We start from the raw sequence: 17,204 nt of genomic DNA on the forward strand, positions 1-17,204 counted from the left end.
CATTTAAGATGACCATATTTAACAGCTCTGCTAACTGGTTTGCATTTCTGTGTTCAGGAACCGCACTTTGGTGGGTGCGGGGAAGCTTAAGATCCTAACATTTGATATTTACTATTTTGAGAAAATATATGCCTTGTAAAATTCTGTTTTCAGGGTTTGTTAATTGTTGAACCCTGGGTCCCAATCTGGGGATCCAGCATCTACGCTGCATGATGTGGGCCCAAGTCCAACCACCCGTATTAAAGACTTCCTGGTGCTCTTCCAAAATGTGGCCACACTATCCCTTTGTTTATGGTTCAGTGTGGGGGGAAATTGACTGTTCACCAATCCTGATTGTCCAGAGGGCAAAGAAAGTTGGCTTGTGAAATTGTGGAATACTTTTGGCAGACTACCAGAGCACGAATCTAGTGGGGCTGTGTCAACGCTTCAAAGTAATAGGGCTTGAACCTTGTGTGATGGGTTCAGTCACAGAGACCCCCTTGGGACTGTCACCTGATGTGCTGAAATTACCTCTGAGCCCCTTTTCCCTGCTACTCTGGGACTCGATAACCCTGCCTTGTTCAGCCAGACACACTTGCCTGCTGCAACACAGACCCAGGTCTGGTCCACGCCCCCAAAGCCGCAGACTTCTACCAAAAACTGCGGGTCACCTATCTCCAGCACCCAGACACTCAATTCCCAGTGGGATCCAAACCCCAAATAAATCCGTTTTACTCTGTATAAAGCTTATACAGGGTAAACTCATAAATTGTCCGCCCTCTATAACACTGATAGAGAGAGATGCACAGCTGTTTGTTCCCCCAGGTATTAATCACTTACTCTGGGTTTACTAATAAACAAAAGTGATTTTATTAAGTATAAAAAGTAGGATTTACGTAGTTCCAAGTAATAACAGACAGAAAAAAGTAATTCACCAAGCAAAACAAAGCAAAAACATGCAAGTCTAAGCCTAATACATTAAGAAACCGATTACAGGTAAAATCTCATCCTCGGAGATGTTCCAATAAGCTTCTTTCACAGACTAGACTCCTTCCTAGTCTGGTCACAATCCTTTCCCCGGTACAGCCCTTGTTAGTTCCAGGGGACATCTTAGGTGGAAAGCAGGGGTGTTCTCATGACTGGCAGCCCCTTTGTTCTGTTCCACCCCCTTTTATAGCTTTGGCCCAAGGCGGGAATCTTTTGTCTCTTTGGGTCCCGACCCCTCCTTCTAAATGGAAAAGCACCAGGTTAAACATGGATTCCAGTATCAGGTGACATGTTCACCTGTCCTGTGAGACTCCAGCCTCCATTCTTCCAGGGCTAGCCCGCATGTACCCAGGAAGGTTTGCAAGTAAACAGAGCCATTTACAGGTCATTGATTCTGAAGCACCCTTAATGGCTTCCACTTAATATGTTTACATTGGTAATACAAGTTTATATCTTATTCTCCTAACTCCAGACATAGAAATAATACATGCAAACAAATGGGATGAACACACTCAGTAGATCATAAGCTTTGCAATGATACCTTACAAGAGACCTTTTGCATAAAGCATATTCCAGTTACATCATATTCACACTCATAAGCGTGTTTCCATAAAACATTATGTAGTGCAACGTCACGCCTTGGGTCATGGCTTGACTCTGGCTTGTGCCTTCCATCACTGGGGGCTCCTGGGTCTGAGCCCCAGGTTGTTGAGATTTGTGTATAGACAGAAGGGGGTTTGAACCCTGGGCTTGCATTGTAGTGTAGACATACACAGTGTGTATTCCAAGCTTTGTACGTGACAAAATGGATTTGTTTGTTTAGATAAATAGAAGTTTACATGAACAGGGAGCTACTTCTTGGTTCCAAGGGACAGCACTAAGGTTCTAAGGCAATGGGAAGATGGATTATAAGGAATAGCGCACAATAGCATCTAATTTGATTGTACTATACAGAGGAAAACCTTGAACTTTAATTGAAAGCCTACAGATATATAAAGAAAGCACACCAATCATGGGGTCACTGATGGTGAAGTCAGATTGCAAGAAAGCGTCAAATGTTCCATCGTAAGTCATGTTATGTTTTAAAGCTCGGAATAATAATACTTGCTGTTTCTGTAGCACTTAGTGTTTGAAGGACGGCGCAGACATTAACTAATCTTCACAAAAGTTGTGTGTGGTAAGTGGAATAAAAGTGAAAATGCTTTGTACATTCTAAGTAGGTTGTACAGTTTGTAAAGAGATTTGGCGTCGTTTGCATGAAACGCACTATAGAAAAGTAAGATAACATTATAGCCTATGTTCTGTTTGCAACATGAACCCATCATACAATGTCACACACTCTGAAGTCTCTGATCAGAAAACACCCATGACTGCAATAGCCTTGCACAATGCGGCCTTTCTCCTGTGGGTCCTTTAGGTCCTACAGTAATACCAAGAATAATCCCCTTTCCCCACCCCACCCCAAAAAGCTCACACCTCTGAGAAACTTCAGATTCTCATCTGGATCAAAACTTTTGTTGGTAGGGCTTCTCTCTCTCTAATTTGCCTAAACTGCAACCCTGAATCTGAAACAGGCCCTCCCTCTGGAATGCTGCTTACTCCCTACCAAAACTGTGGTGAATATTGGATTCAACTCTGAATCAGGTTCCAGACTTCACAAGTTGAGTTCCTCTATAGTTTGTGTGCCCCCCATGCAAGTCTTCCATGCAGACTCTAATGAGCAGAATCTGACTTGTAAAGCTCCATAACTTACTTTTTATCGAAAATATTGCTGAAGTTTCATTTGCCTTAAGTATCTGATTTCTTTTGTTGTTTTGTTTGTTTGTTAATTTTTAAAAATGAAGATTGATGGATTATTGATGAGTAGCCTCTTCTATTTATCCATAGATGAAGGACAGTTGTAGTGCAAGATTCCTCCACTTCTCTTCTGTGGTCTCCCTGCTAATGTTATCGAAAGTCAATACCATCTGATGGAAATGGGATGGTCTGTGTGAACTGAATTGTTGCATTCAGTCAGTCTGCTAAGACCTGTACTGAGCCAACTAACTGAATTCACATAGGATACTGGCTGGCCATCATATGGGCAGGATTTTCAGTGACCTAGAGCTGGAAATTTCCTTATCCTATTCCCAATTTCCCAATCCCTGAACTCCTACCCAGCACCTGAAGACTATTCTAAAAATGCTGTTTCTACATTTTATTAGTACAAACACAGCATGCAGGTTCCAAGAGGTTAACAGTCTCTCCTGCTTGTAGAAAGAACAGGAGTACTTGTGGCACCTTAGAGACTAACACATTTATTTAAGCATAAGCTTGTGTGGGCTAAAATCCACTTCATCGGATGCATGCAGTGGAAAATACAGTAGGAAGATATATATATATATACCCAGAGAACATGAAATGATGGGTATTACCATACACACTATAACGAGAGTGATCAGGAGCAGGAGAGAAAAAAAACTTTTTGTAGTGGTAATCAAAATGGCCCATTTCCAGCAGTTGACAAGAAGATGTGAGCAGGGCCGGCGCAACCCATTAGGTGACCTAGGCAGTCGCCTAGGGTGCTACAATTTGGGGGGCAGCGACCGCGGCGGCATTTCGGGGCAGGACCTTCCGCTGCCTAGGGCGGCAGAAAAGCTGGCGGTGCTCCTGGGTGTGAGGAACCGTGGGGAGGGAGGGGGGAATAAACATGGGGAAATAGTTTTACTTTGTGTAATGACCCATCCACTCCCAGTCCTTATTCAAGACTAATTTAATGGTGTCCAATTTGCAAATTAATTCCAATTCAGCAGTCTCTCGTTTGAGTCTGTTTTTGAAGTTTTTTTGTTGCTTGTGACTCAAAACTAAACACTGAATGAATAAATTTTATTTTTTAAATTTGCTTCATCTGTAGCAGAGCCAGGGCTATGATCTTTTCCTCAGCACCTAACAGTGTTTTACCTAAAATTCTCTTCCGCTCCCTCTTTGAAAATGTTTTGTTAAGGCAGCTGCAATTGTTCCCTCTGCGCTGCCCCCGAAGGTGAATAAAGTGTTCTGCTTCCAGTGGTTGTGGTTTTTTTAATGACCCTTTGTCCTGAGATCTGACTCTGTATAGCCAGCTGCTGGTAAGTAGCAACAAAATAAATTGCAATGTATAGTTCCTTGGGAAAATAGTGAGTTTAAATTGAAAATACTGACAAGCTGATTTAATAGAGCTGCTTTTGAGGGTGCCACTCTCCTCAGTTCTTGCTGCTCTATATCATTATGGATCCTGGTGGAATTCACTCTTCTTCCCTGTAATCCAACCTATTCTCTGTGTATCAGCTTTCTCTTTTGTGATCTGCCTCTGTCTAAATAACAGTGTTGTTTGCTGCTCCTGCATGGTGCCAGTAAGAATTGGCCTCTGTCTGTTTTCAGACCTGTTATAAGATACTCCTTTTTAACATTATATATTTGTTTTTTCTTCAAAATGCAACGTTTTCTTCCTGTCATAATACGAGGGACTTAGAATTTTCAAAGCCTTTTTCTGGCAAATCCAGGAATTAGATTCTCGTGAAGACCCTCATAAAAAATTGAAGACTTGCTATATTAAAATACATTGATTTATTCATAGTGTTTCATTACAAATAAGCAAGGATCCTGTAATATCAGGAAAGGTTAGGGGAGCAGTAGAGTACAGTATATTATATTGACAGTTCAGTTGAAACTGAGCCACCATTGGATTGAATTTGAAACATAGGGAAGGAATCAGCTGGTAAATAAGTCATGAGTTTTACCTCCAATGTCTGTATATCCACAGACTTGCCACTGGTAGGCATAATGGAACTCAGACAGAATTTCAAAGGTGTGCTTTGGGCTTGTATTTCTCTAAAGGTGTGTTATCACTAGCAATATATGTACTCATGAATATCTGTCTGGATCCGTACCTTTCTGCCAACACTCTAAGGTGGAAATCAGGGACAGCACTCATACACAAACCCTCAAAACCAAGGACAAAGCCAGAAAAAAAATCAGTCTGAAACAGTCTCAAAAACACAGGCAAAGAGAGGGGGGAATTTGTGTAATGCCTTCACGGTATTTATTTCATGTTCTTAAAAGAATATTCTCTCTGGGTCCAGAATTCTTTCTGTTTTAGACCTGATCCAAAGCCAATTGAAGTCAATAGAAGGACTCCCATTAACTTCAATTGGCTTTCGATCAGGCCACTAGCTGGCAGGAAAAATACTTGATGGGAATTTTTCCCACGAGTCTTTTCACATCACAGGGAGAAGGGTGAGGGGAAGGAATTACACCAGAAATATTCATGAAAATCCTGCTGTCAACTTTAATTTGGCTGAAGAAATTAAGAGATTTCTTTAAAAAAAAATTGTTCATCCACTTCTTAAATCAGTTTATGCTGCAGTCTGAGCCTGTTGGTAATGGAAGTGAAATATCAGACCCTCTATTAAGTGAAACTTTGGATGAAAGATCATGCTTGGATCTCCAGCGTCCAAGTAAAAACCCATTCATGGAAGATAATGAAACCGGATCTGTTTTTTCGCCTGACAATTCTGATGTCAGCACAACCACCCTGACTCTATCTGTTCTTTATTTGCAGATAACATACAAAGCTGTTGGGTCCTTAGATCCCAGTGCTGACTTGTCCAGCCAGAGGGGAAAGATCTTCAAACTAAGGAATGAAACTCACCACCTCTTTGTAGGGTTATATCCAGGTACTACCTATTCGTTCACCATCAAAGCCAGCACAGTGAAGGGCTTCGGGCCTCCCATCACAACACGGATCGCAACTAAAATTTCAGGTATGGCACTGGGGGAGAAGGGAAGAGGCCTGGCCTTGGTTTGTCCTTTGTAGATCCAAATTAAACAAACGAATAAAGCAAGAACAAATGACTTGGCATAGTATCTCTGTCTGTAGGATAAGATAGCTCCATAAAGCGTTGTTAGCTTGGCTGAAGAATATATATATTCTGCAGTCTGTGTAAATACAGGATGGAAATCTTTGAAGAAAAGCCCCCATGATCAAAGACGGTTCTAACGAGTTTCAGCAAAGAAAGGAATTCAAGAAGCAGTGACTATTGTCACACAGGTTCTGACAGATAAGTTATAAAAGGGTGGACTCTTAAAGGGTTCATTGCTAGTTACTTGTCTATCCAGCTGGACTCAGGAAACATGGTTTTGGGCATCCCAGCTCTAGTCCTGTTGTAAGTGCCTAATCAATGCCTATAACTGCATATTATTGTGTGGGTGTGTTGAGTGCTTAGGCATTTTAAAGTAAGTTTGGAGCAACTGTGTAAATACCATTTGTCTTTTGGATTTAATAAGGGAATTTATGGTTGTATCCCATATTAAGTATGATGATGATAATTTCAACACCATACAAACTCTGTGGAGCAAATTTTAAATGTGGGCTCCCCCCAACAGCCATATTTGATGGAGTGTGTGAAAATAGTACCTAATAATAAATAGCTGATTTGTAGATGCAGACAATGTGTTAGATGACATCATTTGTTTTTCCCTGAGTCTGAGTGTACATTTACACCGAGTGCCTAGTTTTAGAGAATTCTTTGAAAATGTTTGTCTTGTATCTTCAAAACGCTCCACAGGGAGTGATAATGGAGCTAGTTAAATAATATCAGAAGGATAGAGCAATGGAGAGGTATGAACAAGGAGAAAGGTATTTTTTTCCAAATGGGACTGGAGAAAAGATGGAGAGTCCAAGGCAGGTATGCCTAGGAAGGCTGTTAAAGATTGCAGGAGCTGCACAGAAGAAGGCGCTTTCACCTGCAGAGAAAGAGGAGGCTATTGCTAGATGAGTTTCAGAGGAGGGTAGAGGAATTGGATAGGGGAGAACCAAGTGCTGGATTAGATTTATGGAAAGATTTTACAATTAAAATGACAGCATTGGGATAACGTGCTATTCGCCTGGTTCATTTTTTCACCTCTTTGAGAACAGTGAATAATCGGAATACCTTTGACTTTGCTTTGTATCTTTACCTAGCAGAGGAAAGCTTAAGGCAAACCTTGACTGCAGAATTTTAGTGTGCAGATGTCCTCAGACAATTGCGATGCCCCAAATCATAGCCAACTGCCTTATAAAACTGTGCACTGCAATGCACTTTTCTGCTTCGTTTTTATTAACAAATTTTGAAAGAGGACAATGTTGCCAATGCACTAGACATAAATGAGAGAATAAGCATCAAGAAAGCATCATATAACCATTCCTTCCACTAATCATCAGCAGGGTTTGAACCCTTGACTTTCAGCACAAAAGTTCAGATCTCCATACTTGAGCTAAAGAAGCAACTCCATTAGCTCATATCAGCCACATAGACTCTTAGCCTCCATGTGGACCTATCACTAGAAGAAGACGGTGCACACTCTGCACACTTGTAACATAACAAAGATACGATTGCACAATAATGCTAGTGCCTTTCCCTCTCTGATTCCATTTGCTTTTATTTTAGCATTCAGTGAATATTCAGACATCAAGTTAGAGTAACCCCCCCACTTGACTGCACATGAGCAACCAGCTCAGTCTGTCTTCACAGGCTTCTGAAACATCTGGTTCATAGTGGGTATTGACACAGGCAATAGCATAGTCACTACCATTAGATCATCTCATCGCCTGGCCACTCCTGTGTTCACAACTTGAAAGCTCTCATTATGCTTGTCATAAAACCAATGCCCAAGAAGGCAGCGTTCAGGAATAAGGATTTTTGTGTTGGGCTTTTGATTACTAACATGTTTCCACCTATTATGGTGTTTTTATAGGACTTTTTGGTAATTTTTTTTAATGACCAGGTATGCATATCTTGCCGCAATGTGTGTGTGTATATGTTTATCATCATAATCTCTTGGTAACTATTAAGGGCCCAATTCTGCTCCTGCTGAAGTCAGTGACAAAACTCCTGTTGACTTCAGTGGGCCCTAAAATAGTAAACACCATGCAATTGTATAGTAATTATGTTACTATTCAGTGGTTGCCAAAAAGCCAACATTTGCCAAGCTATCACTTAGCTGTTTCATATTTTAAGTGTAAGGAAAAACTGGTATGTCCCCTGCATGTGCATGGTAACTAATGCAAATACTGATCACTGAATTACACTCCCTGTTATTGTTACCCAGTCCTTCCACAATGTGTGTTTTGTTCACCGATTTTGTCTTGCCTTAAAGTATGATTGTAAACTCTTTGAGGCCAGCACAGTCTTTTACTATGCCTGTAAAGCATCTGGCACAATAGGCTGTGCATCGCTAGAAAATATTGAAATACAAATAAAACTTCATAGTTAAGGTAATTGTCCTATAACAAGCTTTTTATTTAAATGCTTCCTTAATATAGAGTTTCTTATATAAAGATTTCAGAGATTCATTTCCCCCATAAAATCATCACCATTTTATTGATGGGAGGATGTTAAAGGAATAGGGAAGTTAAGTGACTTGCACAAGGCCTCAAAATAAGTCAGTGGCAGAACCACTAATAGAAACCAGGATCTTGACAGTTTTCAGTTTCTGAGACATCATCAACTTGTAAAAAGGCTGATTTGACCTGGAGGTCATGGTAGAGAAATATAGGACCTCCAATAATGCAGTTTTACCAAGTCACTTTTCTGAGTTATAGCTGCACTGATTGGAACTAGGCTATTCAGATAACATATTTTCTGCATTTAATCCCTCCATGTTCTTTTTAGCTAAAGGCACTTGCACAAAACCTGGATCTTTGCGCCTTATAGGATTCATCTGCTGCTGCTGCTGCTTGTTCCCCACCCGAAATCCTAATGCTGTTTGTGGTATCTGCACTTCTTCCACAGCAAAAAATAGTGTTGTCCCAAACAGGAGTCTGATTTCAAGTGGGGAAGCAAGAAGGGGAGATAGGTAGCAGAAAAACTAACTTATAAGAAAGTCAATATCTTGTTTTCCTGAAAATGTCCCCAGTACTAATTAGTGGGTAGACTTAATACCAAAAATACAGACTATGTAGTTCTGTATGTGTGTCTGTGACAGTACTATGGTGCTGAGTATGAGATAACCTGGCTAATTCCCACACCTCCCTAAAAATCTTTATCTTACAGCTCACAAAGGTTCAGCTTAGCTCAGGCCTAAACAGTGAAAGTTGCATCTCAGGTGTAGGAAGTGTAATCTAGTGATAAATGCTGGAGAATAAGAGTTGGGACTCCTGGCTTCTATCTCAGCTCTATTGTTGACACACTATGTGACCTTTAGCCAAGATAAGACTTAACCTCTGTGTGGCTCTTCATGTGAAAATGTAGAGAATGATGCCATTTTCACAGGAGTGTTGAGGCTTAACTAATTAGAGAGAGATTTTCAAAGCCGTCTAGGAAATTTTGAGTCCAATTCCCATTATTTTTTTAAAGGGAAGTGGGTGTCCAAATCTTTTAAACAGCTTTGAAAATTCCACCCTTAATGCTTGTAAAAGTATTTCAACATCTCAGATGAAAAATGCTACCCAGGCTGCAAGAGTGATTCGTGTTATTTTGCCAAAGCTACTGAAAACAAAAACTAGTGGATAATTTACACATTGGTCTCTGTTCTGCCACAGCACCATCTATGCCTGAATACGACACGGACTCCCCCTTGAATGAAACGGACACTACCATCACAGTCATGTTGAAGCCTGCTCAGTCCCGTGGAGCACCTGTCAGGTAAAAGGTTCCCTCTTCTCATTTCTCTCTGCTTTTTCTTTCCATGCAAGCCACACACCCACGTCATTCATGTCTGATAATGTGGCTGCTCGGGACGTATGCTCAGTAAAAGGCAGCTGTGCTATAGATTCTACCTCTCAGACCTCTTTACAAATACCCTCACCTGTTTGCATTCTGAAGTTAAACTTAAGAAGAGATTGATGATACAGTGGCACTGGTTATTGACCTTACAGTATCCCCTCCAGATGTATTTGCTGGGTTGGAGCAACCATATGCAGAATCATGAACTGGGAAGCTGGGTCTTTAGCATCGCCTTGCCAAGGTTAGCAGGGCTTCAGGCCTTCCATAACTAGTAAGAGCGTAGTTGTACAAAAGGTCTTTCTGTATATTATGATTTTGTAAATAATACTAGAAATACCCCAAGGACCCTTAAAACTTGTCTATGCCCTAGTTCAGCATCTGGACCTAATTAGACTCCTCATGCCTTCAGGTTATAATCTCAACCGCTGCTCCCAGTCCACCAGCTGAGATGAGCACAGATTCTGACCCCAACAGCTGAGTTAGGTCAGACAGCAATGAGGCTCGACTTATACTCCAGGTCTGCTGTTTTAGGCAAACTGGGATTCTGCTCACAAAGGCAGGGCCGGTGCAACCATTTAGGCAAACTAGGCGGCCGCCTAGGGCGCCTAGTGGTTGGGGACGCCTAAAAGCCTGCTCAGGCGAGGAGGCATGGGCAGCGACTTCCATATCCATGTGGTGCTCGGGCACCAGCAATTCAAAGCCAGAGGACAAACTCCAGCAATAATTGGGGCCGTGTGTCCCCCCTGGCCCCACCTGCAGCCCCCCCACGCCTTCCCCGAGTGTCCCCGGTCCCGACTTGCTGCCCCCGCCCCCCGCTCGCCTTTCACAGGCCCCCGGAGCAGAGGAGCAGAGCCTCTCTGTCGGGGAGTAGAGCCTGTCTGTCTTTGTCTCCTCCATGCTGCTTCCCTGCAGCAACTGCTGCCGCAGGGTCCTAGTTCCCCCCCCTTGTCCACTGCTAGGACAGACTGACTCTGAGCCTGCCCTTCCCCCTCAGACCCTTTCATTTTCCAATGGGACCCTCCAGCAGCACAGGGGACCCCCCTGCCCGTAGTCACCGCTCCTGCCCCATGCTGAGCCAGGAGGCACCCCCATCCCTCACCCCCAGTGAGGCTACAGTCAGGGGCAACAGCAGGGGAGGAGGCACACGCAGCGCCCCACCATGGGGGAGGCAAGGGAGATTCCAGGACCTGAGAGGGACCCTAGGAGCACATGCAGTGACAGTGGTGGGGGTGAGTGTGCTGCTGGAGGGGGGGTGGGAAAGGGAGGCTCGTACCCCAGAGCTTGCTGCTGCTGGCGGCAGGGAAAGAGCTGGGGGGAGTCCTCCTCTCTGGGTCCTGTCCCAGAGCAGCCTGCCTGTACCCCAAACTCATCCCCAGCTCTGCCCCACTCCAGAGCCCACACCCCCAGCCAGAGCTTTCACTCCCCCACTGCACCCTCAACCCTCTGCCCAAGCCCTGAGCCCCTCCAGCACCCCAAACACCTTATCCCCAGTCCCAGCCAGAGCCCTCATCCCCCACACTCCTACTGTCGCCCTGAGCCCCTCCCACACCCCAAATCCCCCATTCCCAGCCCCAGACAGAGTCTACACCCCAACTCTCGCCCTGAGCCCCTCCCACACTCCAAACCCCTCATCTGCAGCCACACCCCACAGCTCTCACCCCTGCACCCCATCCCTCTGCACCCCTCCCATCCCAAAACTCCCTTCCAGAGCCTGCACCCCAATCCCCTGCCCCAGCCTAGGGCCTGCACCCCAGACCTCCTCCCTCACCCAAACTCAGAGTTTGGGCGGGCGCGGGTTCTGGGAACCACCAAAATTTCTACAAACCTGCCACCGCTGCGAGGAGGTGGAGTGAAGGTGAGCTGGGGCGGGGGGGGGGGGGGGGGGGAGGGGGCCGCCCGCAATAACATGGGGGGACGCACAGGGGAACTGCTCCCTGCCCCAGATCACCTCCACTCTGCCTCCTCCGCTGAGCACACAGCCACTGCTCTAAGTCTCCTCCAATCGGCGCCGCAAGCCTGGGAGGGGAGGAGAATTAGAGCGGTGCCGGCGTGCTCAGTGGAGGAGGCTAGGGTTAGCTGCCACGGGGGAGGGGGGGCTCCCCAGGCGGGGTTAGCTGCAGAGTGGGGATAGCTGCTGTGGGGGGGGGGCTCCCCAGCTGGGGGTCTGGGTTAGCTGCCGTGGGAGGGGGGGCGAGGTTAGCTGGGGGGGACGGGACGCAAGGGGGAAGTTTCGCCGAGGGCACGAAACTTCCTTGCACCGGCCCTGCACAAAGGTATTTGTGGGCAGGAAACCACACTCATGCCCTTGTTCTGGAGCTGTGACATTGCAGACCACGTTTCCAGAAATCCCTGAGATGGAGAAAACATTGGTGAGATGGGCAATGGTGGAATTTAGAGTGTGTGTGTGTGTGTGCAGATGGCATATTGCATTTTAAAAAGTGTGTTCTTTAAGGGAATTTCATGTTGATTAAAGGTGTCAGCACAGAAGACTAAAGTTTTCTATTTAGCCTTTACTGATGGCAGTAGGACAAACTTCTCTAATTCCCCCACTGCATCATATTCTGGAGAAATCCCATTGAGTTCACTCTCCATGTCTACTTAGTCCTTGCCAGGGTTGCCTAAGATGTGAGTTAGTGCTGCTTGTGATGGTGGCTGTTGTGATATTTGCCCAGAAAGAACTGAGCTAAACCCACCAAAACACTTCTCTAAGCCACTCGACCTCCACTAGCTTCCCCTCTTCTCTCATAATTGCCTTTGATCTGGAGCTCTCACATGCCTGTCATTATACTATTGAAAATAGACTCCGGGAGTAAAATTTCAAAAATGCCAGTCTAATTTTCTCAAGTGACTTTAGGCCCATAAGTCCCATTGACAGGCTGTTTTGAAAAGTTGACCCCATATCTGCTCATAGATAAACTGAACCAGTTTGCAAATTCTAGTGTTACTTGGTTTAATTAAATGTGTTATATGAATCGGTGGTCAAGTTTATAATGAGTAGCAATTTACTCTGACAAACTCTTGGATACTCAAAAAGAAGAACAGGAGTACTTGTGGCACCTTAGAGACTAACAAATTTATTAGAGCATAAGCTTTCGTGGACTACAGCCCACTTCTTCGGATGCATATAGAATGGAACATATATTGAGGAGATATATATACACACACATACAGAGAGCATAAACAGGTGGGAGTTGTCTTACCAACTCTGAGAGGCCAATTAATTAAGAGAAAAAAAAAAAAAAAAAAAACTTTTGAAGTGATAATCAAGCTAGGCCAGTACAGACAGTTTGATAATAGGTGTGAGAGTACTTACAAGGGGAGATAGAGTCAATGTCTGTAATGGCTCAGCCATTCCCAGTCCTTATTCAAACCGGAGTTGATTGTGTCTAGTTTGCATATACCAATATTCCACACAAAGATGGACTACAAGCTATCAGGAACAGTATCCCTGATAATGTCACAGCTAACCTGGTGGCTGAACTTTGTGATTTTGTCCTCACCCACAACTATTTCACATTTGGGGACAATATATACCTTCAAGTCAGCGGCACTGCTATGGGTACCCGCATGGCCCCACAATATGCCAACATTTTTATGGCTGACTTAGAACAACGCTTCCTTAGCTCTCGTCCCCTAACGCCCCTACTCTACTTGCGCTACATTGATGACATCTTCATCATCTGGACCCATGGAAAAGAAGCCCTTGAGGAATTTCACCATGATTTCAATAATTTCCATCCCACCATCAACCTCAGCCTAGATCAATCCACACAAGCGGTCCATTTCCTGGACACTACTGTGCTAATAAGCGATGGTCACATAAATACCACCCTATACCGGAAACCTACTGACCGCTACACTTACCTACATGCCTCCAGCTTCCATCCAGGACACACCACACGATCCATTGTCTACAGCCAAGCTCTAAGATATAATCGCATTTGCTCCAATCCCTCGGATAGAGACAAGCATCTACAAGATCTCTATCAAGCATTCTTAAAACTACAATACCCACCTGCTGAAGTGAAAAAACAGATTGACAGAGCCAAACGAGTACCCAGAAGTCACCTCCTACAAGACAGGCCCAACAAAGAAAATAACAGAACACCACTAGCTGTCACCTTCAGCCCCCAACTAAAACCTCTCCAGCGCATCATCAGAGATCTACAACCTATCCTGAAAGATGATCCTTTACTCTCACAGATCTTGGGAGACAGACCTGTCCTCGCTTACAGACAACCCCCCAACCTAAAGCAAATACTCACCAGCAACCACACATCACTGAACAAAACCACTAACCCAGGAACCTATCCTTGTAACAAACCCCGATGCCAACTCTGTCCACATATCTATTCAAGTGACATCATCATAGGACCTAATCACATCAGCCATACCATCAGGGGCTCGTTCACCTGCACATCTACCAATGTGATATATGCCATCATGTGCCAGCAATGCCCCTCTGCCATGTACATTGGCCAAACCGGACAGTCTCTACGCAAAAGAATTAATGGACACAAATCTGACATCAGGAATCAAAATACTCAAAAACCAGTGGGAGAACACTTTAACCTGTCTGGTCATTCAGTGACAGACCTGCGGGTGGCTATATTACAACAGAAAAACTTCAAAAACAGACTCCAAAGAGAGACTGCAGAGCTAGAATTGATATGCAAACTAGACACAATCAACTCCGGTTTGAATAAGGACTGGGAATGGCTGAGCCATTACAGACATTGACTCTATCTCCCCTTGTAAGTACTCTCACACCTATTATCAAACTGTCTGTACTGGCCTAGCTTGATTATCACTTCAAAAGTTTTTTTTTTTTTTGTTTTTTTTTTTCTCTTAATTAATTGGCCTCTCAGAGTTGGTAAGACAACTCCCACCTGTTTATGCTCTCTGTATGTGTGTGTATATATATCTCCTCAATATATGTTCCATTCTATATGCATCCGAAGAAGTGGGCTGTAGTCCACGAAAGCTTATGCTCTAATAAATTTGTTAGTCTCTAAGGTGCCACAAGTACTCCTGTTCTTCTTTTTGCGGATACAGACTAACACGGCTGTAACTCTGAATCTTGGATACTCCTAAGTGAAAGAGCCAGTTAGACTTAGGGCAGATCCTTTCTTTATATTTCACTTGTTGATCTGGTCTCCACTAGCCTTTCCAATTTTCCAGTGGTACCCATTTTAAAATTCTAACTCTCATTTCTTGTACTCCCAACATGACTAGAATTAAGATCCCATTATCTGAATCCCTTAGAAAGGTTGCTATGCTGGAGGAGAGCAGTAAATGTTCTCCTCCAGTTTTAGTTTTTTTTATTCAGGGGAACTTTCCTATATTTCGTTTTACCTCCTGCTGCCTGAAGAGTGTTGGTATTTTGTCTTTTTATTGAACAGTCTTGCAATTTTTCTCAAAGCCCAATTCACTATATTTTTACCACATTCTGTGAATAATGTCTTTTTTCAGAAAATAAGTCCATTATGAAAATTTTCCCATGGCATTTCTATGAATTTTCAGTCAGTTTTCTATTATATTGTAGTCTCTATTATACATTCATTTGCAATGAGAAAAATATTTACATGCTATACCTAAGTGATAGGCTTACCTGCTGTAATGACCCTCATTTTCTTGACTTATAGATCGGTTTAAGAAAAGTGGAATTGGGGTTGACTTCCTGGGGAGATTCTAGCTTTGTATTAACTTTTGGAAGCAGGCTGGGTGTGGGTATCTTTCAGTGCTTAGCCATGTGCACCTCTGTGTGTGTGTTTCCTGCTTGAAAGGTATTTTCAGTACAATAAGGAATTGGAACTTAAAGGAGATACGTTGTAAGCCATTTTAGAACAAAGATTGTCTCTTCCTGTGTGTATGTACAGCACCTAGCACAGCAGGGCCCTGATCTCATTTGGGGCCCCTATTGTTTGTTTACCTGCCAATAGTGCCTAATCAAGTGAAATGCTGCTGTTTGATAATTTGGGGTTTGATTGTGCCAGACTTCTGCATTGGGGTATAAGGGTCCTTCCCTTCCTGCACCTGCAGCACAATCACACTCCTGTTGTTTGGAAGGCACAAGGTGCATGCGAGGCTTGTCCAAAGGAGCAGAGTTATGGGCTCATTTCTTCTTCACACTAGTCAGTGAGGCAGTGCCATGGCTGGCAAGGTGGCTATGCTCGTTGGCTCTCAAGTAGGCATTGTGCCCCCTATCCAAGTCACAATGCCTCCTGGAACACCCACTCTCTCCACCCACCCCTGACCCAGAATGGTCCTTAAAAGCATAACTACCTGGGTTAGGAAGAAACTTCCCCTAAGTGGCGGTAACTCATAATGGTGCATAATGGTGTTCCATACACCTTCCTCTGAAGCATCTGGTACTGACTACTTCCAGGGCACAGGAATAGATGGTTCATTGGTTGATCCAGTATGACAGTTTTTACTGCACCTTTTATATATAGGCCCTTTTCTCCGGGTTTAAAGATTTCTATTACAATATTTTTCTATTGTGGAGGTATAAGTAATAACTATGCAGTTATGGTTACAGACATAATCATTCTTATTATCGTTGCCTCTTTGGCTTTTGAGAGGAAGCATATGAGTATATAATTAAAACTAATGCACGCATACAATACAGCCACATAAATTACTCTGTGTTTAAGTCTGGTCTGCTGTAGTTTATCTGGGGTATAGACAATACAGTGTAGCCTAAAGAGTCCTACTTAGGTTATTGCTGTAGGATTTCAAACAAGGGTTCATTGTATATCAGTTTCATTTAGAATTAAACTAAACTAAACCCAAGTCACTTTCAATATTAGGACATGACTGATGTCCTGTGTTGCTGTATTTTTCCTCATGGTGAGTAGCTAAAGGGAGGTTGTTTAGCAGGCACAAAAGCTTGAACTTTTCAGTACTCATGATCTGTAGCTAGCAATAACATTGGTCTACAATTTTTGAGAAGTCGTCTGCTTCAGAGATAAAATGGGCTATTTATTATGTATTTTGATGTGCTGAATTCAAATATGACAATTAAAACAACTGATTGGCTACTGTTTCTAAGATATTTAGGTTTTTACATTTTATGTCTATGTATATTGTGTAGATAGTAGAGTTTTAATCATAAATTGTAAACCTAGGTCTTTTCATGTGTTTATGGTTGCTTTACATGATAATATTTTACCTGTCCTGTTTATGTAACACTTTAAAAATCAGCAAAAGGGTTATATAAATAAAATTTATTATGAAACAAAAGGCAAAAAACTATTATGTACATAGTTTAGTCCTATTCAGTGTCTACTCGGCGCTTCTTGGCTTGTCTCTTGTATTCATTAAATGGAGCATCTCTTGTCACTGTCCAGCAATAGTCTGCAAGCATTGATGGGCTCCATTTGCCCTGATAGCGTTTCTCCATTGTTGCAATGTCCTGGTGAAATCGCTCGCCGTGCTCGTCGCTCACTGCTCCGTAGTTCGGTGGAAAAAAATCTAGATGAGAGTGCAAAAAATGTATCTTTAGTGACATGTTTC

General features: G+C 43.3%; 1 protein-coding gene across 5 annotated transcripts in view; it reads left to right on the forward strand.

Moving 5' to 3' along the window:
- Positions 1 to 17,204, forward strand: part of PTPRT (protein tyrosine phosphatase receptor type T) — a 707,111-nt gene that overhangs the window by 524,982 nt on the left and 164,925 nt on the right. For all 5 annotated transcript variants that reach the window (XM_034787359.1, XM_034787363.1, XM_034787360.1 and 2 more), the window contains exons 10-11: positions 5,543 to 5,744; positions 9,503 to 9,605. In XM_034787359.1, coding sequence (XP_034643250.1) covers positions 5,543 to 5,744; positions 9,503 to 9,605 — 305 coding nt within the window. The remainder of the gene's footprint in view (positions 1 to 5,542; positions 5,745 to 9,502; positions 9,606 to 17,204) is intronic.

This window comes from Trachemys scripta, chromosome 12 (genome assembly GCF_013100865.1).
Source record: "Trachemys scripta elegans isolate TJP31775 chromosome 12, CAS_Tse_1.0, whole genome shotgun sequence".
NCBI lineage: Eukaryota > Metazoa > Chordata > Testudines > Emydidae > Trachemys > Trachemys scripta.